Below are 23143 nucleotides of genomic sequence, written 5' to 3'. Positions count from 1 at the left end.
TTACATACATTTTCAGGGTCTTTGCTACCTTTTCTGTGTTGTTAAATGTCATTATAGCTTACTGTATCTAAATTAGGATTCTTGATAAGGACAGAAACAGAGTTTTAAGTGTTTTTCTGTAATTCATGTTCCTCTTAACGTGAACCCTTTACACTAAATGATTTTTCAGATACAGTCTTCAGGTTCCTAGGATCAGTGGACTTCTTCAAGTGTATCTGTAAAGCATAAATATGAAAACCAAATTTACTGTCAGTATACACAAATTCACTTACGCAAGGATCTATGCTTCCAGTGAGTGCTGAACAACTATTGAGGTTCAGCATGGTTTAGTAGAGCACTGTTTTTAAGTTCATACTTGGCAATAAATTAAATAGAAATTAAGAGAGCACAAAAAATTCCTCAGTTGTAATAGTATATATAGAATTTCTTCTCTCCTCTTTAATAATAAGCGTCCCCCGCCCCCCCCGCAGCCTTTAATACAGTTTAAATACAGAAATAGAACTTTGCATATGCTGCATTGGTTTGGAAGCAGATACCTAAAAGTTGCTGTTGCCATCTACTGTAGAATCAAGTCAAGAGAATCTTAAAAGTGAAGAAATAAAAACTACATCAGTGTTTGGATTTAGAGAATGTGTATAGGTAGGGAAGTACCAGTAAAGAAGTTTTACTTGACTGAAGAAATTGGTGGATGGTACAACGAAAATACTCCTTTCAGAAAAATAGTATGTCTCAGCCTTTGCCTGATAATCGGAAGATAGGATATTTGCTTACTCTTCAGCCTTCACTCATGGGTAAGAATGATGAGATAGGGCCTGCAAGTAGTTGCTGCCTTGTGAGCAGTGTGTAATAATTGTGTTTCTGCATGAAAGCTTAAATACTGTGCTAGTACCCTCTTATTCATGTAACTTAACAGTAGAAGTTGTAGTTCTGAAATGGATAATGCATGGACTAATGGTCTCCCTGCGATACTGGTTGGCTTGCATGTTACTGAAAATATGACAGTCACACACACCCTTTCCTGTGTAACTTCTGTTGGTTTTTATCTAACTTATCTCTACGTAGTGTTCCAAAATCCTTTCATTTGTTATCATCAAATAAAAGACAATGTAATAAGAGAATTTTTAGGTCTGAGAAATTGTTTATTGTTGGAAGAAACAGAATTCGTATGTAACAATCTGGTTTTAAAATCTTTAAGCTAAACAGTTACTAATAAGCTCGGGGCAAAAATTGCAAGGTAAGAATGCTTTTGAATTTGCAGAGAAAATGAAGGTGATGTTTAGGTACGTCTGTTCCTCTAACTACTTCGTGTAAGTCAAGACTATCAAAAGAAAGGTTTTTTATCTTTGTAGGTACAATACAGATCCAGAAACGTCAGCAGCTGGTGACAAAGACACGTGAATTAAAAGACCTGAAAGATGACCTTTACCAGTGCCAACAAGAGCAAGGGGATAAAGTGCATCCTAAGGCGGGGGTAGGTGTGAGTTGAGATGGAACCATTGGGTTGTTCTGTCATTACATGTGTAACTTACACAAAGTGAAATTAATTTATCACACAAATCCATTACACTTTTCCTTAGTAAGTTCTTTCTGAGAATGTCAAGAATTCAGGAGAAAGGAAAATGACAAAAAAATTGTATTTTGATCAAATTTGCTGTTGGAATGTGTTTGGAATGTGTTTAAACATACTGGTTTTCACATGTGTAGTCTAGGAGTTACCTGGACACAGAGACTGTCTCTTTCCCTGTGACATAATGCCAGGTTGTCATTTATGGAGGCAACTGAAGCAGAACATGCTGGTTAAAACCTATTACAGGCTGGAGCTACGGGTTTTGTGAATTTGTGTTCTAAACTGTCGACATTTATTAATTTTTAAAATACTTTTAGTTTTTTACTGTTAGATCCTTCAGAGAGAAGGTTAGGGAGTGCTTTGTGTGTGTCTTTTGTTTTTGTTTTTTGGGGTTTTTTTTTTAGTTTTATGTTGCTGGTAGCAGCATTTATACATAACTTAATATGTTTAGTTCTAGAGTTTGCCAAGAATGCCAAGATACTGGGGAGATCCTTTTGTGTCTGGATGTAGTTACATGAACACGTATTTTCAGCAACAAGTTTAGTTCAAAATCAGTTCCTGAATTTCTGCCCCAACTGTTGAATGCCCTTGCTTCTGCTAACGTACTTGGTTTTGTAATCCATAAACCCAGTTTGCTGAACATAAATCAACAGCAAACATGCAGATTTTCATTTCCTTTTAAGATGTTACAATCCATGTACCCAATTTGCAGTCCTTCAGTTAGTTAACAAATAGAAGGGAGGGGTGATGACCCCTGGTTGGAAGGGGGAGCCTCTCACATGATCATTGTTGCCACGATAGTGTTTGTGTGTGTATCTGAGATAAACAAAGTAGCTCTATTTTTGCATCTTGCTGCAACATGTGTCACTGCATCCAAAATGACAAGCAGAGGTAGCCAAGAGTTTACTTGCCATCTTTCTAGCTGAAATTGTAACAATTCTAATGGTAGTATTTTTCATTTTCTTTTTGTTTGTGTTAGTCGCTCAAGGGGGATCTTGCCATGTGTTTGACTTCCGAGGTCGAGAAGAAATCCTTTGAATCTCAAAAAAAAAGTCTTGCGGCAGAAAATCAGCACTTAAGAGAATCTCTAGAGAAGGAAGAAAAAGCTTTAGCCTCACTCCAGGAAGAATTAAGGAAGCTAAGACAACAAATTAGAAACTTGGAAGATAAAGGTACTAGCACTGATTCTATTGTAATGGAAAATCAGAAACTAAGGGAACATTTGGAAGAGGAAAAGCAAAGAAACCACAACTTTCTTCGGCAAAAGGAAACGCTCTTTGCAGAGGCACAGATGTTAAGGAGAGAACTGGACAAAGAACGTCATATTACAGAAGCTCTGAAAAAAGAACTGGAACAGTTAAGTTCGCATCAAACACCTGAAAATGATGATGATACATTAAGAGAAAATCAAGAAATAGAAACTCTGCGAGGAAGGCTAGTAGAACTTGAAAAAAAGCTAAACTTTGAGCAGCAACGCTCTGACTTATGGGAGAAGCTGTATGTTGAAGCGAAAGACCAAACTGAAAAACAAGAACTGAATGAAAAAGGACAAAAGAAAGGTGCTAAAGGGCAAAGTAAAACTAAAAAGAAATCAAAGGAATCATTTTTTGGTTCAGTTAAGGAAACTTTTGATGCTATGAAAAATTCCACTAAAGAGTTTGTAAGACACCATAAAGAAAAGATTAAGCAGGCTAAAGAAGCAGTGAAAGAAAACCTGAAAAAATTCTCTGATTCTGTAAAGTCTACATTCAGACACTTCAAAGATACCACAAAAAACATCTTTGATGAAAAAGAGAGGAAGTCGAATGATAAAAGACAAGAGGCAAACAAGAAAGCTCGGACTTTTTACCGAGAACATAACGCTTATGAGAATCTGAAGCACATGCATTACAGGGGACCTCACATGCCAAAAGAATTCAAAGATGGAAGAAAACATCAGTTCACAACATTTGAAAAAGATACAGATTCACAGAAGTGTCTCAACAACCCTTTGTGTAATAGAAAACATCAGTTTGTCCTAAAGGGCTGCTCTGGTATTTTTGAATGTGCTCATCAAGAGTTCGTTAGTCTCTTTAATAGGGTATCAGATCCTATCAGGGTGGATGAATTTAATCGGCTAATGAAAACGTATTTGCAACAAGTTGTACATAACTTTCATCACTGGAGAGAACTAGAAAATTTCATCAATAAGTTTTTTCATAACGGGCTATTTATACATGACCAGATGCTGTTCACTGATTTTGTTAACGATGTCAAGGATTACCTGGAAGATATGAAGGAATACCAAAATAATAATGAAAAGGTTTTTGAAGATTTGGACAAATACGTCTATAGATACTACTTTCATTATGATAATTCACCCCAGTATGGACCCAGGTTTGTTTTCATGTTTCCTGAACTTGTTAACACAATGTAGTAGTCTTTGTGAAGTCACCTAGTGTCCTTGTTCCAGTAGGTGGTCCTCTAGTGTGTGTCTCTTACTGTATATAGAATTACATATATGCTAGAAGGCTTTTGAAGGACTCAATGGAAATACTAGATTGCGTTGCATACAGTGGTTCTGTAGTACCTTATATATAAATTTTGTGTGTGTGAGATGTTAGTTTGGGAGGTACTACAGATCCACAGTACACAGCATGCCATTTCTACTGAGTTCTTTAGAAAATGGTGTAACTGCAAGCAGGTGTACTTTAGACTAAACAGCTATGATGGCCTATCTGATGGAATGAATAACTGTCTCAGAAGCAGCATTAACTAGGACTTCCTTGTCATCTCTCCCTGAATGAGGTGGGTTTGGGGTATATTTGAGCAGGCTCAAAGTCCTGTTCTGGCAGGTATATTCCCTGCTGGCTTTTCAGGAATTTCAGTGTTCTGTTGGAGTTTAGTAGAATACCAAGTGCCTGTGCCCAGAGCTGCTCAAATAGCAGGCTTGAGTTCACATCCTGAGCCTGACTAAATTTTCTTCAGACTTGTTTGCAAAGGTCCTTGGCATGAGTTGTTCCCTATGTTCTTTTCCTGTATCCGATGGTATTCCCAGGGCAGAGCGGCTGTGGTACGCTGCCTGGCTGGCTGTGCTATACGTGGTCGAGCTAGATATGGGCAACTGGTTCTGCTGCATAGACTCTGGTGAAAGAACATAAAGCAAGTGACTTTAATGTAGTGGTGGAGCTTGCTCTTTATGGAACACTTTTATGTATATATTTTATGTGGCTTTTAACATCATCACTATTACAAAATTTGCTGTACTAATGTTTATTCTGGCCAGGTAAGAAAAAATGTGGTATACAAACTAATCTATAATACACAAGAAGGTGTCCTTGTAGCCGTAGTAGAACTCTTCTCTGTGCTGGTACTCAGTGCAAAGCATATTCAGTATTTAGATCAAGTTCTTCTGTCAGGTTTCTCTTTTGGACTTGTAGTGTTTTATTATGTCATGCGTTTTATTGCAGCACTGAGCTACTTTGGGGTTATTATATATTATCTGAGGTCGTACTTTCTGTTATTAAGAGTTGAACCATGAGGGTGAATCTCCTTTTGCCAACTACCAAGTAGCCTTTTTAGCGTGCAGTTCTGGCAAACACATGACTCAAGTTTTACGGTTTGATTTACAGTCCAAGTACTACTTATTAATTTATTATTAAATTAACTTTAATTTGTAATTAAATACTTTATTTTTGAGTGCTTTAATTCAGTTTGCAGAAAAACAGAATCATAAAATTCATTTACTGATAATGCTGTGCAGAAATTTAGATGATGCTGAGGATGGAAATAGCCTTAATTTAGCAGGCTACAGACCCATGTCATAGAACAACACGTAGTATGAGGCTGTTTGCATCAAGAACTGCAACAATGAGTGAGAAATGGTGTTCAGTCAGTGCCCCCTCTTTCTGTATAAATGTACTTACTGTTCATAAAAACCTTTGAAGTGCCGATGTTTACACAAAGCGTGCTTTCCTAAGGGTCTGTAAAGTTTTCATTGTTTTTACAGAGCAGAATGTAGTAGAATAGCTGAAAAATAGATTGAGACCTCAGTCAAGAAGCACAGTAAGGATAATCAAATAGCTGTTTACCTGGCTTTAGTCTAAAGAGAACTGTGGGCAAGCAGCTGCAGAGCATTTTTATTTTTAGAAAGGATTTCTCTTAAATATACCATCTTATTGATGATTTAAACAAGTACGCCCCCCTCCCCCCATTTTGCTTACAAGAGAAAGGACTAATTAATAGTAATTTAGAAGCTGCTCTTGACAATGTAACTGTTTCAAAATGTTGTTAGAGATGCTTTCATAAGAGAGTAATAAGCTTTTGTTTGCTCCTTGCAGTCGACCTAAAAGGCCTTCTTTTACACAAACTGAAAATTCCAGACATGAAAAACAAGCTCAGAAGTACCACCACCGTAATAAAAGAGAAGGTAAATGGCATAAACATGGTCGCACTAATGGAAGACATATGGCAAATCTTGAAATAGAATTGGGGCAATTACCCTTTGATCCGAAATATTGAGTAATTTATGGTAAAAATAAGATTAGCATTCACATCCTCTCTGGAAACTAATTGTTTTTCAACAAAGCAGCAAGATGCAAGTTTTTTCTCTAAATAACTTGATTTTTACACATTTTTGTTAAAAGGCAGAAGTCAAGCTTTCTAATTTGCATATTCTGTACTGTTGCTTTAACTGTTCTTTGGAAGTGGTAGTTTGGGTGCCAGCAGTATTGTTGCAGAAACTCGGCATGCAATGACTTGTGTATGAAAAATATGCTTAATTGCATTCCATTAGTGTAGTTCAAGCTTGAGTCATGCATAATGTACCAATAATGAACTCCAATGTTTGATATACTAACTTCATCTCATCCTTCAAAAAATAGGTCTACATTATGGTAATGTATTTGTTAGTGTTTTGTAATCTTACACTTGCTTCTTGTCTTTGGGGGGGGGCAGTGTTCAAGAGCCTGTTGAATTGTGAAGAATTTGCTGTGCTGCATTCTAATCAGCTTGCTGATTTAAACACTTGAAATGTCTTGCATATCTGCATATTGTAGAAGAAAAATAAAGAGACATTGTGGGTAAAAGTCTTTATTTATAAAACAAACCTAGCATAGCTGTACAGTTCTATAAAAATGGTCCAGTCTTGTCTGCTTTCTTACTTAAGTAGTCATATGGTAACTTTGGTCTTCCTGATGTTTCCTAGTGTTGTAAGGTAGGTCAGCAACCCCACCCTGCCATACTGCTACTCAGGTTGCTTCAGGAAGAGGTTTTACATGTTTCCAGACAACCTGGCTGCCTAATCAGACCTTCCCCACTTGACTTACCCAGTTTCAGACTCAATACTCTTCCCTTTCTGCAGTACAAGATCGTCTAAGCATAGTACTGCTGTGAAAAACGGATCTCATTAGGTGCTGAGTCTAGAAACTGATCTTCAGGTGTGATTCATTTCAGTTTTTTTCCTGTAGACGTAGATGTGGCTTCCAACTCGTCCTTGAGGTACATGAGTGTGAAAGACAGTGGCTGTTTTCTCATAGCCCCTTAAAACTAGAAATGATGATATTTCCTGCAAATGAACATACATTAATTTCCACAGTCAAAAAGTGCAGTTGGTAGCATCAAAACAGTGTCCCAAAGTCTTCTGAAAACCATCAAGTCAACTGTCCCCCTGGAAGTTTTGTCTTTTATTTTAGGAAAGACTGCTAGAAAAAGAGGTACCTATCATGTTTGATCCTGTCTGGAGTGGACATTCACCAGACACTGTTGTTTTGAGTACATGGACTTTATAAAAGAATTGATGGGAAGAGGTACTCTGACTGCAGGCATTTTTGCTTGTCACTGTTGCTTACTTAAAAGTGTGTATTTCTGGGAACAGATGGCACGTCTGTTTTAACACAGCTAGAGGGGAATTCCATAAAACATTATTTTATGGCCTGTAGAATTTGCACAAAGAGGGCATACATGAATGTTAAACATCTATCCCTGGAATGGTATCTATATTATGGACTAGAGGGTTCAATTTTAATTTGTGGTTTTAAAAGTTGTGGACAACGATTTTCAAAAAACTTGGAACTGTAACTCTCCCCCCCCCTTTTTTTTTTTTAACTTTGTTAATTTTGTAACTTTACTTCAAAACTAGTTTGTTGCATCTTGCAGTTACCATACCTGTTCTAGCACACTGAAGAAGATCAAGTGACTGGGTAATAATGTATCTTTGTAAAACTCCTTATTAAGCCAGCCAAGTGGATTAGAGTAAAATAAATCTGCTTCATCAATGTAACTCTCATTTCCAGTTAGGTCTGGGGGACACTGAAGGAATCTCATTTTTAGAGGACAGTGAACATGACTAGGAGAAAAACAAAACAAACACTTCAGGATAAACTGACCAATATCTAAGATTTGAAATGACTCATCACTTAAAGATACTTCAGTCAAACCCAAAAGTGAATAGTTGGGTACTTTTTCCCCCAGCACCATATTTTCTTCCCTCCTTCATATCAAAGGAAAAGTGTAATAAACGGATTCGGCTCCAAACTGCTGTGACTGTGTTGTTAGCAGTTCACAGAAAGCAGAGTTATCTTAACAAAAATACCATCTGTGTAACATCAGTTTCTTCAAAAGGTGGTTTTCCATATTAGCTTCACTGTTTATATCTGCGTTAATGTTTTGTCTGCTTGCCAGGATTTATTGCAAACTCTTTGGAGTCCTGACTTCAGTCACTGTACCTTGGAATTAAATTTCTTTACTCTCTAGCAGCAGAAGTAAAGGTAGAATTAATGCAGTTTGACTGTACAATTAGCCTTTAGTTTTTCCACAAAAGTTACCGTAATGAAGCGGTATGACTTATTTTCAGAAGTCATAAGACTTACTGTATATCCTCATACAAAGCTATTTTATAAAAACTGAATAAAGTCAGACTTTTATTCTGTAGTATAAGCATTTGGCTTATTCCCCCTATTCACTCTGTATTAACTGCTTGAAAAATCAAAACTCCTCCTGTATACATTTGTCCATCTCAATGTATAAGCTTAGGAAAAAAAAATAATTTCTGCTTAAGTGTATGGTTTTTAATATAGTACACTGTTAACTAATCTAATACCTGTAAAATGGAGTAGAGTGGCACGGCATCATGAAGAAGACAAAAGCTTGTGACTGATAAGAGTTATTACAGAGTTGCTGTACGTGACTCATAACATCAAGAGAGCCTCGCTGGTGAATCAAGCCTGTATACAGGGCTGGGAGTAAGTTTGATAAAAGCAGGAAACTTGCTGCAGATTTCTTCCATGATTTCAGATGTTTCAAAGAATATCCTATAGAAACATTTAAGTTTAAAGATAAACAAATACTAACAGTTCCACACAGTATTTTTGAAAGTACCACAGCTTACTGGAAAACCATTACTTGGTTGATAATAATACCTTACTTTGAGGCATTTTAAGACAGTGTTCTTTTGGTATTTACTCTTTAAATGGAAATTCAAAGGTTGACTTTGCCCTTATAAACTTCTTGGCTTTAACAGTGTAATTGTTAAGCCCATAGCTGTCTTTTGAAGTACAGAATTACAATTTCAAAGCCAGTGCTTTGTCTCTTTAGAGCTTAATTTTAATTTCTTGTGGGGAAAAATAGCCCATTCAGTAGTTTGGATGAATGATACGTGGCAACTTACTGTTGTGTTCAGATTCATGCATGTCCAAGTAGAGCCAGAATAAATGATAACTACATGTGCTCTGGTATGGTGGCTGTGGTATTCTTTTTCTCCAACATGCTGAAAGCTACAGCATTCTCTTACTTTTATTTTGGTTTTGAGCTACTATCCTTGGAAAAGCTTCCTCTTCCATCTTTTCCTATCCCTGCCCCTTCCCCCTGACTTTTCTTGAAGGAGCTCAGGATGAAGAGCCGTTCCTTCTGATGGGAGATAGCTGTATAAACCTGTTACCCACAGCCACAACTTAGACGAACCTGGCACAGAAGACCGCTTCACGTTGTGACCAGCCATGAAACCCTTAGGTCATGTACTTGTCAGTAGTAGGAGATAAAATATTTTACGCAGCCTAGCTCTGTGAGCACCTTACTGAATCACAAGGAACAAGTTAGAGTAGGCCTGTTTCAGAAGGCAGTAACAAGTAAAATAAACTAGTCTTCAGCTGGTCTGTTCTGACAAATTGCAGATCTTTAACCTCAGATGAAAACAAAGTCCACTAATTAGCCTGTGGTTTACATGCTAGTAGAAACATTCTATTATAGGCATTTTTTACTGCTTTTGTGAAATGCTCATAGCTTATCTTTAAGTGTGCTTGGAAATCACTTCGAACCCACATGCGGGGTTTTTTTTCTGCTTTTATTTTTAATCTTTTGAGCAATGTAAAGACCTCTCTGTAACCGCTGAATTATCAGAAATAATTTTTGTAATTTTTTTCTTTACTGAAGTATCCAAACAGATGATAAATTGCTCTTGATAAATTGCATAGATGACCTCATTCCCTTATAGACACGAAAGTTCAGAGGGAAATTAACAAAAAATAGTGGTCTGATTGGCATTTTCCTGCATGTGAGGTAGAACTGGTTCACCTTAAATCTGCTATTGAGCTAAGCCAGGATACAGTACATCCTGATCTCAGCAAAGCACAAAACCACTGAAATAAGATTTACCTTTGTTTAGATAGGAGAACAGGGTAAAGAAAATTATTTTCAATGATTCATGTGGTTTGCACTTGTATTTAAACTAAAGATGTACAGCTTCACCTTCCAGAAGTTTTAATCTTTCCTTCGTAACTTTGCAGCATACTAGACTTTACATCATGATTTTCCTTCTCCTATAGATACGCTACTGTAGTTAATACCTAGTTTTGTAAAATCTAAAATACTTAGGCTTTTTTCTGTGTTTAAAAGAAACACAAAACAAACTGGAAAAAAAATAAATGAATACTTTAAAAGTTTCTGCTAAAGCATTAGAAAAATCTTTGTTGGCAAAAGCAATATGCTTTCCAGTTTGACAGATTCTCTTTAAATTTAAAGTTAACTACGTTAGTTTAGGGACCTTATTCCTGTTTTAACTGCTCTAAAACTGTGGAAAGTAGCCTCCAGCTGGTGGTTGGTCAAGACAGAAAACTAAGTCTACTAATATGCCTGAATCTAGACAAAGATAATTTTAGGTTTGTCAGTAATTTTTTTGTTGTTGTTGTTCCATACTTAAAGGCGTCTGTCAGGCATATTTGAAAGAACGAGGTGAAAGAAATACTACAAAAGGAGCCAAGGAGCAAAATTCACCGTCAGGGTGGCATTGCTATAAAGTTAGGAGTCACCGAGGCAACCTTTATACTATTTTGCAGAAAGGATTTTATCCATGCTCAGGATTCTCCATCTGTGCTTCGGTCACTTGCTGTTCCTCATCTCTTCTTCCCCTGCCCCACCCCCTCTTTTTTTCCCCCTACCTGGTTAGGCTGGTTCTAAGAATCCCTTGTCAAAATACCTATGTTGACCATTAGTCTCTCTTTAGGTAGTAATTACAATACAGGGAAGGCTGCAAGAATTTGAAACCAATGCTTACCACAAAAAACCATGCAAAATGGTAGTACTGGATAGATGAACCTGAATTCTTTATGGCTCAGCATGCTGTAATGAAACACATAATACTAGAGCAAGAAAGTTAAGTGCATCAGTTCTTTTGACAAAACGTGTTCTGCAGCATGGAGGACTGGAAGAAAAGCACTTGCATGTACTTTTGGCATTGAAGCAGTTTAGAGTAAAAATTGTCACTTGTTAAGAACATGAGCACGTTCAACGTAAGTTTAAACCAAGCACTAATAAAAGTACCTGCCTACTACTCTAGCAACGTAAGTTTAAACCAAGCACTAATAAAAGTACCTGCCTACTACTCTAGCAACTAAGTGGTCTATGACTACTAGATACAACTCAGCTAGTACATCACCAGTTTGCTTCCTGTAACAAAACACAATAAAAACTGTGGATGAGAAGCAAAGATTCAAGTTACACATTTGTATCTAACAAAGTAACATTCGCCTCTGCTAATGCAGCTTTACACAGTTTCCCATGCCAGCTTTTGGGGCTGTTTTGGGGATTACTGCAAGACTTGTGTCATGGGAACCAAGCAGGTTCCTACAAGAAGAAAGGCCTAAAACCAACAGAGCTACATCCAGTTTTGAGCTGGACTGTAGAAGGTGGCATTTGTGGCCTCACTACTGTTTGTCTGTGTTCAGTTACTACTCTAATACCGTTTCTTACTTAGTAGTTACTAATTTGCTGTTTCTTTTCTTGTGTGGAAGTGTGTCTTACTTAATCGACAGTTAATTCTCATGCTTTAGAAACAGTTTATTTTTTCTTCTACTTCTCAACTTAAAATGAGACGTACAGTCCTATGATAAATGTTGAACTGTGTGTAGACTTGTGAATGGAGTAAGTTTTGGCCTAAGAAGCTCTCATCTTACTGGGGATGTATTAAAAACCAAATGAAATGGTATTTTCAGTAAAAAGCATCTAGTAAACAGTTTTCCAGCTGGTTTTGTTGTTGCTTAAACACCTATTAGGTGATTGGTTTTTCATTTTCCATTGAATTTCATGCGAAATTATTTTATTCTTTAATAAGAGTCTCAGTTCTAAAAATACATGTTTGGTAACAATACAAGAAGTACTATTATACAAAATTCTAGAAACTCTTGTATAGTTAACTGCATTTCTTGGAGTGTCTGAATAGTTTAAAGTTTTCTATCACTTAAGCCGAATGCTATGCTTTTTTTGTTCTAGAGAGCACATAAGCTTTGAAAAGAACACAACTGGGAAAGACAGTAGTTACACTTAAGAGAAATTACCTGTATACCAGTACTGTCCAAATCACTGCCAGTAGAAAGATGCGGTACCTTTTTGGTGCAAGCACACAGCCGTGAATAAAGAAAGGCAGATGGGTACCCAAGATGACTGGGAGTCCCTGAGTGAAGTACCAGTGCCAAGGATGAGATCCATAAAATGTTCCCAAATTCTGCAGCACGTTGAATTTCACGAAGTTCAGCTGAACCAGTACCCACTGGGAGATTTAGGGGAGGTGGGGGGAGAAAGTTAAATATAAATCCAAAGTGAAAGCCAACAGCTAAACTCAATTACACAGTCAATGCTGGCCTTAAATGATACAGCGTTACTGGGTTTTTTTCTATTAAGACTTGTCACAGAATTCCTATATTTAGCAATTAAACACAGAACTGTTTAAGTTTTGGAGTTTGTTGATAATGATTTATTGACAGCTGAGCATACTCATTTTAAGTAACAGCTCATAATTTAAAATAACTTGAGAAGTAAATGTTTAAGGGTTTATGGCTTAGGATATATTGAGAGACCATAGGCCAGACACAGTCAAAGAAATAACAGAAATTAGAGAAGTCTGAAACTTCAGTGTTAACATCAGTGTTAAAATGCTAAACCCCAACCTTTTAAAGTCAAGTTTAGAACAACTTACCTTACCAAAAAACACACGGTCAATTATTAAAGAGGTTCCTACTGTGACCAATCTGCAAAAATGGAAAGTTGGTTGCACTGATACTGCCTGAATTGCTTTTGTATCAGATTCTACTCCTCGCCAAATAGCTGTCAAAACTCCCTGATTCGTGATCTTTTTTTGAGATTATCCATATTCATGGCCATTTTGCAGCGGCCAGTTGCCATTGCCCAGCGACGCTGGCATAATCCCAGATTAAACTGGAACACTGTTCAGGTCTCACCCTCATGAAATCTCTCTTAGTACTTTTTTGCCGCATATACGTTACTTCAAAAGAAGCATGTCCCTTCTTTAAACTTTTGCAAAAGAATGCTGTTATTTTCCTTGGTTTTTACACTAAATCAGCTTTTTTGGGTTGTCTGCCTCTGCAGTGGTAAAATCAATTTTAGGATATGGCTGTGCACAGTCGTCCTTTAAATTCAGAAAGAACTTACCCAACTGGAATGCAGTTGTGTAGGATAAGGTCTGCTTTCCTCTGTTCTTGCATAAAATGGGTGAAGACCAGAGGTATCCATGGGATAACAGCAGTGGGACGAATAACAATTGCAAGTGCTACCAAAGCTAAATACTTGCAACTAGAATGAGGGAACACAAGAAAACCAGAAGTTTATCAAAAGGTTTGGTCCATTCTTTTGCAGACAGTGACATTTCAACAATTTAAATACTGTCATGTCTTTGACCAAAAGTTTTTTGTACTGCAGAAAACTTTCTCTCAGTGCAGATACTCTGTTTTGCTTGGAAGGCTGCCAACTATGTAGTTGCTTTATTAGCAATGGAGTTGCTAACTAGAAGCACATTCTTGCTTTAAAATAGATAGCTGGTAAAGAAAGTTGTGACCACACATTCACCTATGCCTGAACCCAAACAAGCTTTTATTAACTTTTCCCGAGTTACCGCAAATTCCAGTCCTTTCAAGTATAAATTGAAGTTTCCCTTAAAGTGATATTTTGCGTTAAGGGAACTGGAGAATAGTAATTTTACATACCAGCTGTATCATGGCTTAAAAAAAATTTTTAGAGGAAATACCACAATTACTGTTCCTTCCATGACCTAGAGCTCTTGCTACATGAATGAGGTGTGTTTGGTGTTAGCAGTATAAATGGTATCAGTAGACTGGTGTTATCCCAAGGCAAAAAATTATCAGTACTGTTAGTAGAAAGTTTCTCACCTGCTCCCCATCTTGGAACCCTTTATTGGGTAGTAGGAAAGAGCAAACATGGTAAGAAGAGTTTCCATGGTGTTTGTTAGAGTTCTGGTACAGGAATACCATGTAAACCAGGAACACAGCTGGCAGAAGTACTGAAAATAATTATGAACAACAGGATGCAGAGGGAGAAATGTTAAAACAAATGCTGTAGTTTTAAAAGAAGGTGGTAATTCTTCAAGGTGTGACTTATAATTCAGCTGTTGTTTACTGCACAGTTTACACAGTTGTTTACTGAAAACTGCACAGTTTACACAGTGGTTATTAACATAAAATTTTTTTCAAGGCTGAGACTCACCACGCACTTTGCTGTTTCTGCATTTTCAAGGTGTCGCACTAATGAGTAAAGCTTCACATCAGCAAAAGCTGCCAGCACTGCCTGTGCAAGTCTAGGGACCCATATCTACGTAAGCAGATAGAAAATCTTACTTGCAATAAACCTGTCAAATTCCAAGTTTGAAGAGAGAACTACTGAATTGGTGAGTGACTGTTCAGACATGAAAATAGTCAATTAGTGAATATTCTCTAGAGCTTTTTATTTTTTTTTTTTTAATAGTAAAGTTCCTTGGTAAAACTAGTATTTTTCCCAAAACAAAGTAAGTGTAAAGTTCAACTGAAAGTGTTCAGAAATTGAAGGTAGGATTCTTTGTCATTCATCTCCAACAGAAGTCAGAAGGGGCTGTTGTTAGTGATTTTAGTACAAATACGAAATACTTGGGAAAGCTGAACCACTGAGCAATTATCATGTAGTGGCAAACTATCGGTATGAAACTCAAGGGGGCTGATGGAGGCCAAGAAAAATCCTCCGCAGCCACAGGCATCAGTTGTGACTGGAGACCTACGAATGAGTTCTGCACCCAGGCAAAACACTTTGGTCAGGCCTCTGGGCTCATACATCTCTAATCGCCAGGTTCGACGCTTTGTATTTCACCTGGACGATGATAAAAATACAAGGAATTGAAATGCAATGCTTTCAAATTGGATTTTAGTAGCGGATGCGTTGTTTGATTATACTCACCAGCAACTGAACATCATCCTTGGCCAACAGCTGTAAGGTTTTGTAGATGCTTGCAAAGATCAGTGGATATGAATAGCCCCTTAGGCCGCTTGCCCACTCCCAGGTCAGGTAGCCATAATTGCCAATATTAAGGATAAATCGGGAACAACCGAAACAAGAAGTTTCATTTGAGCAGTGTCACCTTATGACTTGCCCGGATCAAGACACGGACAGTTGCAGGGGGTTTCTTACAGGTCAGGCTAAGCCTTGCTGCGGCCGTGACCCTGCAGTCGCGCAGGGGCGACGCAGCAGCTCGGGAAGCGGGGTGGCGCGTCGCGATAGGGAGGGGCCGTGTCGCGATAGCGAGGGCCCGCGAGGAGGGGCGGGAGGCTGGCACGGCGAAGGATATTTGAAGACCATGCGGTGCGCCACCTCCAGCGACTGCCAGTACTCGTCCGGGACGAAGCTGGTCTGGACGACTGCGCAGTTGAGCGCCCGCAGCGCCACCGCCAGGGTCAGCAGCGGCGCCGGGCGGCCGGCAGGGCCTGCGGGAGGGGGGAGGGAGGGCCCCGTCACCGGTCGCGCCGAGGGCGCCGCCCCCCCCCCCCGCCCCCCCGTCCCGCTTACCGGCGCTTCGCTGCGCGGCGGCTCCGCTGTAGAGCACCGACCGCCGCTTACGGAGCCGCACCGCCTCCGGCCGCCGCGCCCGGGCCGGCGCCAGCAGCCCGCCCGCCGCCTCCATCCGCCGGGCCGGGCCGGGCCGGGCCGCGCTTCCGCCGGCGCATGCGCGACCCCGCGGCACTTCCTTCCGGTCGCTCCAGCGAAGGGGAGGTGCCGCCGCTCGGTGCTGTCCCCGCGTCCTTCAGGTGAGGGGCGCCGGGCCCGCGGGGCGAAGCGCTGCTGGGGCGGGGGGAGCAGGGCCTGCTGCCTCCCCCTCTCCCGGCCCCCGCTCCCAGCTCCCCGCTCCCCGCCGGGGGGCGAAGGCGCCGCCGAGGGGCGCGGAGAGGCCCGGCCGCCTCACGCCGGTGCCTGCGGGCGCGGCGGCGCCCCCTGCCGGCCATGTTGGGGCGGCTGCCGCTGCCGCACCTGGCGCTGGCCGTGACGCTCGGCGTGGCCAGCGGGCTCTACATCTACCGGCCCGTCTTCCAGTCGCCCGGGCCGCCGCAGCCCCCCGAGGGCACGGCGGGGCCGCCGGCGGCCGCCGCACCGGAGAAGAGGCCTTGAAGGAGCCGTGCGAGCCGCGCCGCGGCACTGGCGCCGTCCCCAGGGGCCGCCTCGCAGCCCGGGCCTGCGCGTCTGCCCCGGGAGGACACAGCAGCCCGGCCCCTCGGGGACACGGAGCGTTCCTGCCGTCGCCTCCGGGGAAGCCCGCCCGCCGAAGATGTAACTGCAGACCCGTGTGTGTGCTACCAGCCTGTAGGGACGTGAATGTTGAAATATGTCTAAAATTCTGAATGTTTAAACATGTCTTCACGTCTAAGTTGAAATAACCACCAGAGAACTGGAAAAAGAAAGTCGCTGTTGGACAGTTACGCTCTTTGTGGGATTTTTTGGATTGCCTCTGATCCTCCAAGTAATAAACCCCATTTTTATCTGCTTGTCAAGCTCTCTGTTCTTAATGCTTCAGTTCTGTTGGGAATGTGGGTGTACGGAGGACTGAGAAGGGAGTGTTACCCAGCTTTGGTGTCCTTAGCCTATATTCATCCCTGTATATACAGACATACACACGCATACAGCACATGCATACGCACACCTGTTCCTGACAAAATGAGGCTGGAGTGGCTGTTCAGGAGACACGGTTGCCTGAAAGTGGGGTTGTACTTGGAGAAGCGCTTCAGTGTGTAGCTCAGTAGGACAGCACTCATCTTGCAATAGCTGTGGACCTGTCTGATAAAGGGAACAGTATCTGAGAGGAGTCTCAGGGAAACGAGATGAGTAGATCTTTCAAGACTTTAGTAATTCTAAAAAAACCACCTAAAACCTGCAGATCTTGGGAGAAATTTCTTTTGGTTTTAACACAAAATCTTGTTCAGGCAGCGTGAGGGAAAGAATCCTTTCCCTGGGTGCGTGCTATTTAAAGCCAGTGTCACGTGAAAAGGGGGGAGAGGGGGGAATCCTCTCAACGCCAGGTGTTTGATCTGTCTGTCAGCACACCAGAAAAGCCGAGACCCTTGTGCCCGACCAGTCTGTCAGTGTCACGTTACAGGGACCCTTCCCTGAACAGTCCCACTGGATCTAAGGGCAATTTGACTGCCTTGTTCAGAGAAACATGCCAACAGCATCCAGGGGACCCCTCGGCGGGTCTGCCCGCACCTGCTGCTGGCAACTGCTAGTGCCCACAAAGGACTCACACTAACAGTTACTGGAATAACACTCTTTATTATAAAGTTGTGACAAATTAAGATTCATGATTGCTGGTGATAGGGGCTGTCCGCAAAACCAAGCTTGAAATGATGCACAACTGAACTATACACAACCAAAACCTTAATTACTAATGACAGCTAGAATAAGTTATTTAGCATGCATAAGTCAATGGGGGAGAGGACAGGCTCAGCCAGTTGACTGATCCCAGAAGTTGAGATGGAATCTTCCCCTCACTTCTCCACTTTTTATACTTCACAGTATATTGCATATTCATTCAGCATACACAAGATTGGTTACAAGTTTCTCGCTTCTAATGCAAATTAGTACACATCCTCAGCACTGCTGAAGTTCTCTGCTGACTATGCATGCTCCTCAAGCGAGGGTTTGCCCTCTTTCAGGGGGGCTATTTGCGTCGGAGGTCATGATCTCCTACTACCACTATTATCTTTGTCCTAATTTCAACTCATTTTCTGTTGATGTCAGTGGATTGCAACACCTTAACATCCTGTTTCCTCTCATAAACAGAACTTTCCTCACTTGAAGGCTTCTTTCTGCGTAACTTAGATAAGGGTGTTCTTTTCACTATCTGTTCTGTGTTTCTCATGCTCCCCCAAGGCTGACTACCTTGATTAGAAGTCCCTTCATAACAACTTTAGAGTGAGTTAGATTGACCTAACTTTGTGAACACTGAATCAGAGTTGGGTAATCCAAGAGTTTAGACAATTCCCCCTGCCCTGGACTTATTTCAGTTCAGGACTGGTCCACTTCCGTCACATTTAGGTGTAGCTTGAGTGACTCTAGTCATAGATATTGTTGTTACTAACTGGTATCGTGTGCCCAGTGAGGTGTAGTAGTGCCGTGGAGGCAGGTAACTTTGAGATGGAGGTGTGCATTAGTATTACGATGAGATTATTTCATCTGAGGGAAGTCATTTCAGCAGAACAGTTGGCTCGGGCATGGACATCTCATGGATTCTTCATGTGACAGCTGGTACGCAGCTTGTCAGCTGTGTGATGCCATTGAGTACCATTCCTGCAGGGAGCAGGACAGTGCCTGGCCACAGGGTCTCCGCTCCATCCTCTGTCACTCCTGTCAGCATCTGCTGAGCTGGCGGGATGTGTTGTTTAGGGAACTGTGGTGATGGTAGATTCTGTGTATGCCAACCATCCTGAAGGCGATCGCTGTGTTTTACCCTAAGAAACTTTTTGTAATACGCTTCTATTAGGACCCAATTTTTCTCTAATTTCCCCCCTCAAGGTGATTTTCCCACAGCTGGGAACAGCATGACAGCTGGAGGAGGCACTGCGTGGACTTTGCAGAAAGGAGCCAAGGTGGGAGGACAGCAGCAGAAGTGGACTGGGAGGTGCAGTCGAGCACGTGATAAATCCAGTTTGGACCTGAAGGAATGCCACAAGTCTGTGGCGAGTGCGAACACAGAACTACTACTGCGGCTTTCTTTCTTTACAGGACCAGGACAGATTGATTAACCAGCTATTTTAACAAGGCGTGACGGCAGTCTGGTAGGCCCTTTCTTAGTAAGGATGAATTGCTGGAGGTTTGTCCATAAAGACGGCGGGTCCGAAGAAGAGGGGGTGTCCGGACTGCCGCAGGCAGGCAGGGGTGGTGGTGCGGCCGGCTGGCTCCCTGAGGCGCTGGGCGGCCGCTCCCTCCTGAGGGACTGGAGCCAGCGGGCGGCGGGAAAACCCGCCACATCCACGGCGGGGCGTGTGTAACCCGGCACCACCTGCCGCAGCCTCCCTCGCCCCACTGGAACTGCGATTAAACTCCGAAGAGCGGGGAGGGTTACGGCTGGAGAGCCCGCCAGCCGGCTGAATTGAACTGGCCTCCTGGGTCTGAGCGGGGCGAGTGGCCGGGGGCAGCGCCTGGACCCGCGGGGCTGCGCCGTTCGCCAGCCCGCTCAGCCAGGCCGGGGGGCAGGGGCGGTGCTGCCCGCCCCCGCCTCGGGCCGTACGGGAAGTGATGCTGCCTTGACGGGAAGGGCAGGGCCGGAGGGACGCGGCCGCGGGAGCCCCGGTGACCGGGGGAGGCGAGCAGGTAGGCGGGTAGCGAGCCGGGCGGGGGGCTCTGGCCGCCATGTCGCCCTCCGAGGGGGGCGCTGCAGGGCGGGGGGCTCAGGGACACGGCTCCGCTGCAGGGGGAGTTAATGAATAGCGTCGGGACGCGTGGTTTGGGCTGCGAGTGGAATCACCGGTGGGAGAGTGACGCCCGTGGTCGCAGCGGGCGGGTGGCGCGGGGACCCCCCTCAGGGCGGCGCGGGGAGCGCGGCCGGGCCGCTCGGTACTGAGGGGGCTCAGCCCTGAGCTCCGGGGAGCCGCTGCGAGGCCGAGGCCGGTCGGCTGCTCTCCACACACCTGCACGGGTGCTTCCGCGGCCGCAAATAGTCCCTCTCAGGCCTTCCTTCGCGTGGAGCAGCCGAGCTTCCCGCAGCTCAAGGCGTGCGTTTCTTTTGTTCAAAAAGTGAAGTTTGTCGCATGTCTGATTAAAAAAAAAACAACAAAAACCGGCCTTTAAAAATGGTAAATTGTTGAGGGAGCACTGTAAGGTGTGATTTATCTGTTTAGCCAGAATTTAGCCGTCTTGGCCTTGCTCGGGATAAGCTAACGCCTTGATGTCCTTGGATCTAAGGAAAGTTAAATCCATCAGAAAAACAGCTTGCTTTTTCTGGCTCTGTAAGTAACGAGGTTATATTCATATATATGGTGTTCTTTTACAGCGCTGGCAAAGTAAAAAGGACATGTCTAGAACTGTCAAAGACACGAAACTTTAGTTTTTAGCTCTCCTTAGAGATGCATCAGGTGTATTTTGAGCTTTCTGATCATGTGACTCCCCAAATGCTTTCCCTGATGGTTACTGCTCAGGAGTTTTTTTGTTAGGATAACACAGGCATGTTTGGAGTTAGCAGTTCTGCTAGGTGTTACTGGCAAGGTGATATTTCTCTATACTTATGGTTTTTATTGAAACTCTACAAAATGTTTATTGATTCCCATGACATAGAATGCATTAGTGGCACTGACCAGTTTCTAAAATCTATTCTGCCTGCCTTTTCTTTGAAATCTATCATTACATAGACTTGCCTTCTACCCCTTGTTTCTTTTCATAGACTTATACTACCTTTGTGACTGTTCCAAGTGTTTTCCAGACAAGGAAGAGCGTATACTACAATATGTGTTTCAAATGCTGAATTGTTAATTGTAGGAATAGTATTTGTGATGCTAAATGAATGTCTCAAAAGCACAGTTAAAAAGATGACAAAAAGAACTGCATGTTCCTGTGTTTCTAGTTCAGGGTTCTAATTTTACATCTACTTAATCTCTTGCACAAAGGATTTCTGGGTGGGGGGAATGTGCTACAATTTACGCTGGTTTACAGTTAAAACTTCTCATCTGTGACCAGATAGCTAAAACCAGACTGTAAGCTTGTTTTCATCACTATCATTAAATATGGGAGAACATCATTTTATCACTTGACTACATGTTTCCTTTTCTTTTGAAGAGAAGATTGGTGAGATAGAAGAATTTTTAAGTAGCTTTTGGTATTTACCGAAAAAAGTATTATCATCAGTAATCTTTGTATGTCATCTCTGGATTCTTGGTTGTTCTCTTACTGCCAGGTGTCTGCTCTGCTGGCATAATGACCATTGATTATGTCAGTTTTCAGCATAACCCTAGACTTGCAGATCAATGGCATTGCTAAGAGCAGTCTGTTGTAGTCAGCAGAGGGTTAGTAAGAATTTAGTTTAGAAACAGGCAAAATTGGCACTAGAGGTGGAATATAAGGAATTACAACTCTTTTTCCCCTGTTAATGCCTTAGCAAAGAATTGTAACAAGTTGCATTTAAAATCTATTGAACTTAGGATTTAAATAGTTAATCATCAAATACACTCTTCTGTATTAAAGCTGCATTATAGTACTTCACTGCACATGTGATCCGGTCCTGCAGATAGTTAAGTTTGTTCTTCAGTAATTTCACAGGGTTACTTATATATTTATAGCTAAGCATTTATTTACTTGGCTGGCCATGTTAAGTGTTCAAGGACTTGCTTTCACTCCTCTTGTCTTGCGGATACCATTCATGCTGGAGATACAGTTGTGTTTACAGAATGGACTTCAAACACGGCTGAAGAGTTTTTTAAATACAGCATGGTTTAAAAAATACTTATCTAAAAGCCAGCATTTTATATAGCTACACTTTTTTTTTTTTCCCCTATTTATACAAACATATTCCTAAGCAGTCTTCCTCTGGGAATAGCATCTGGTTATGAGATTTCTTTTCCTCATTTCTTTTTTTTGGTCTTTTTAGTCTGAAAGCTGCATCCCTGTCAGGACACAGGACAAACATGAATGACGTTCAATCAGTTGAAATCATACCCTTTTATCTCCAGTGGAGGTAAAACCACAGTGAATGAGAAGTCCTAACCCCTAATTTCTTTCCTGGAACATCCTTATGTTGTTTTCATACATAACACAACAGAATTTACTTTTGATTATTGTAATAAGTAGTCTCAATGTCTGTGATTTGTTTTCCAATATAGTGAGCTTTGAAGATTAAGTTATGGCATATAGGTCAAAATATGACACGTAACCAGAGTAACTTTTTCCTGTGATGTTACTGTGGTGTCAGGGGGTTGAAAATACTCGGATATATGTATGGCAGTTTTGCATAGTACCAGGCATTGGAATCCTTTTCATGTACTGGCCAGTGCTTTTGAGCTGACCTGACAAGTTCTTCAGTATTTTAAACTACCTCAGGGGGAAAAAAAAAAAGCAAATGTCCTTGTTTTTATGGTTCTGAAGGTAGTATCAAAGTGTAAACCAATGCAGTGCTATTCTCCTGAGTTTGCAAACCCATTTCCCAATAGCTGTTCCCTTTTTCTATGTCTGATACTTTCACAGATGAAAAATGGGTAAGACTAAACCATATTAGATAAAGGCACTTCTGGAAGACGATGGGAAGACTGATAGTAAGGTAGGAAAGGGGCAGGAGGCAGCAGCAAAGATACAAGCTTAGTAATTTTGTGCATGACTGAATGCCACCCAAAATACAAGCATCGGGTCAGATTCCAGCCGTGCTGGTATCGTCCATTTGCAACAGAGTGTTTCTTACCCAGCACTTTAAAAGATCTGGTGCCTGTAACAGCACATGCTCCGCTGACTTTCTCCTCTAACAATGATTCAACTTGACAGGCCTTTTGTGCTGAGGCACAAACTGTCTGGCTACACTTAATTTTTCCATACTCTTTCTTGCATTAGAATGGTGTCAGGATAGACATCTCTGTACAGAGATGGTGTCATCCAAGTTTGAAGACAGCGCTGTCTGAATTTGATTGTATTTTTTCTGATTTTGATGGTAAAACTCTCATAATTTTAGTTGGGATAAATGTAGCCCAAAGTTGGAATTGTTGAAGTACTTTTTTTAATGTTCTTCAGCTATGAAGTAGAAGAGGTGACAATCTTTATTCGATAGTTTTCTAGAATTGTCAGTTTGGACACAGCACCCAGTGCACAGGA

The 23143-nt window shown here is 41.7% G+C and overlaps 3 protein-coding genes across 15 annotated transcripts in view; 2 read left to right on the top strand and 1 right to left on the bottom strand.

The window, feature by feature from the left end:
• CCPG1 (cell cycle progression 1) overlaps positions 1-12489 on the top strand; it is a 30190-nt gene extending 17701 nt beyond the window's left edge. For 4 of the 5 annotated variants that reach the window (XM_055715228.1, XM_014276985.3, XM_014276984.3 and 1 more), the window contains exons 7-9: positions 1350-1471; positions 2547-3943; positions 5887-8857. In XM_055715228.1, the coding sequence (XP_055571203.1) occupies positions 1350-1471; positions 2547-3943; positions 5887-6067 (1700 nt within the window). In that variant the 3' untranslated portion in view covers positions 6068-8857. Of the gene's footprint in view, positions 1-1349; positions 1472-2546; positions 3944-5886; positions 8858-12307 lie in introns of those variants that run through there. The other variant, XM_055715229.1, reaches the window with a different exon arrangement.
• PIGB (phosphatidylinositol glycan anchor biosynthesis class B) lies at positions 6622-16664 on the bottom strand. Of its 5 annotated transcripts, none has more exons than XM_055715230.1 (12): positions 15878-16664; positions 15663-15795; positions 15272-15392; positions 14552-14656; positions 14218-14348; positions 13484-13624; positions 13011-13062; positions 12373-12584; positions 11094-11158; positions 8646-8856; positions 7712-7892; positions 6622-7112 (listed from the first exon to the last, which is right to left on the bottom strand). In XM_055715230.1, the coding sequence occupies exons 1-12, from the start codon at positions 15990-15992 to the stop codon at positions 6981-6983; spliced, it is 1599 nt and encodes a 532-aa protein (XP_055571205.1). In that variant the 5' UTR covers positions 15993-16664; the 3' UTR covers positions 6622-6980. The 5 variants fall into 5 exon arrangements, with proteins under 5 accessions (XP_055571205.1, XP_055571206.1, XP_055571208.1 ...); XM_055715231.1 differs by having other exon boundaries at positions 15272-15385; positions 15660-15721; XM_055715233.1 differs by having other exon boundaries at positions 15663-15721; positions 15878-15949.
• A 2701-nt stretch (positions 16665-19365) lies between these two features.
• RAB27A (RAB27A, member RAS oncogene family) overlaps positions 19366-23143 on the top strand; it is a 33633-nt gene continuing 29855 nt past the window's right edge. For 2 of the 5 annotated variants that reach the window (XM_055715382.1, XM_055715381.1), the window contains exon 1: positions 19375-19669. The gene's annotated coding sequence lies outside the window, so the exon portion shown is untranslated. Of the gene's footprint in view, positions 19670-23143 lie in introns of all 5 variants that reach the window. The other 3 variants (XM_055715383.1, XM_055715384.1, XM_055715380.1) reach the window with 3 other exon arrangements.

Source organism: Falco cherrug, chromosome 7 (assembly GCF_023634085.1).
Source record: "Falco cherrug isolate bFalChe1 chromosome 7, bFalChe1.pri, whole genome shotgun sequence".
Classification (NCBI taxonomy): Eukaryota; Metazoa; Chordata; class Aves; order Falconiformes; family Falconidae; genus Falco; species Falco cherrug.
The sequence above is the reverse complement of the archived record's forward strand: the minus strand, read 5'-3'. Positions and strand labels throughout refer to the sequence as shown.

Coding starts and splice junctions, on each gene's coding strand:
- PIGB (XM_055715230.1), bottom strand. CDS start 15,992: ATGGAGGCGGCGGGCGGGCTGCTGGCGCCGGCCCGGGCGCGGCGGCCG. Junction 15,796..15,877: donor CGCCGCGCAGCGAAGCGCCG/GTAAGCGGGACG, acceptor CCCCTCCCGCAG/GCCCTGCCGGCCGCCCGGCG. Junction 8,857..11,093: donor ATTTTGCATGGTTTTTTGTG/GTAAGCATTGGT, acceptor ATGTTTCTATAG/GATATTCTTTGAAACATCTG.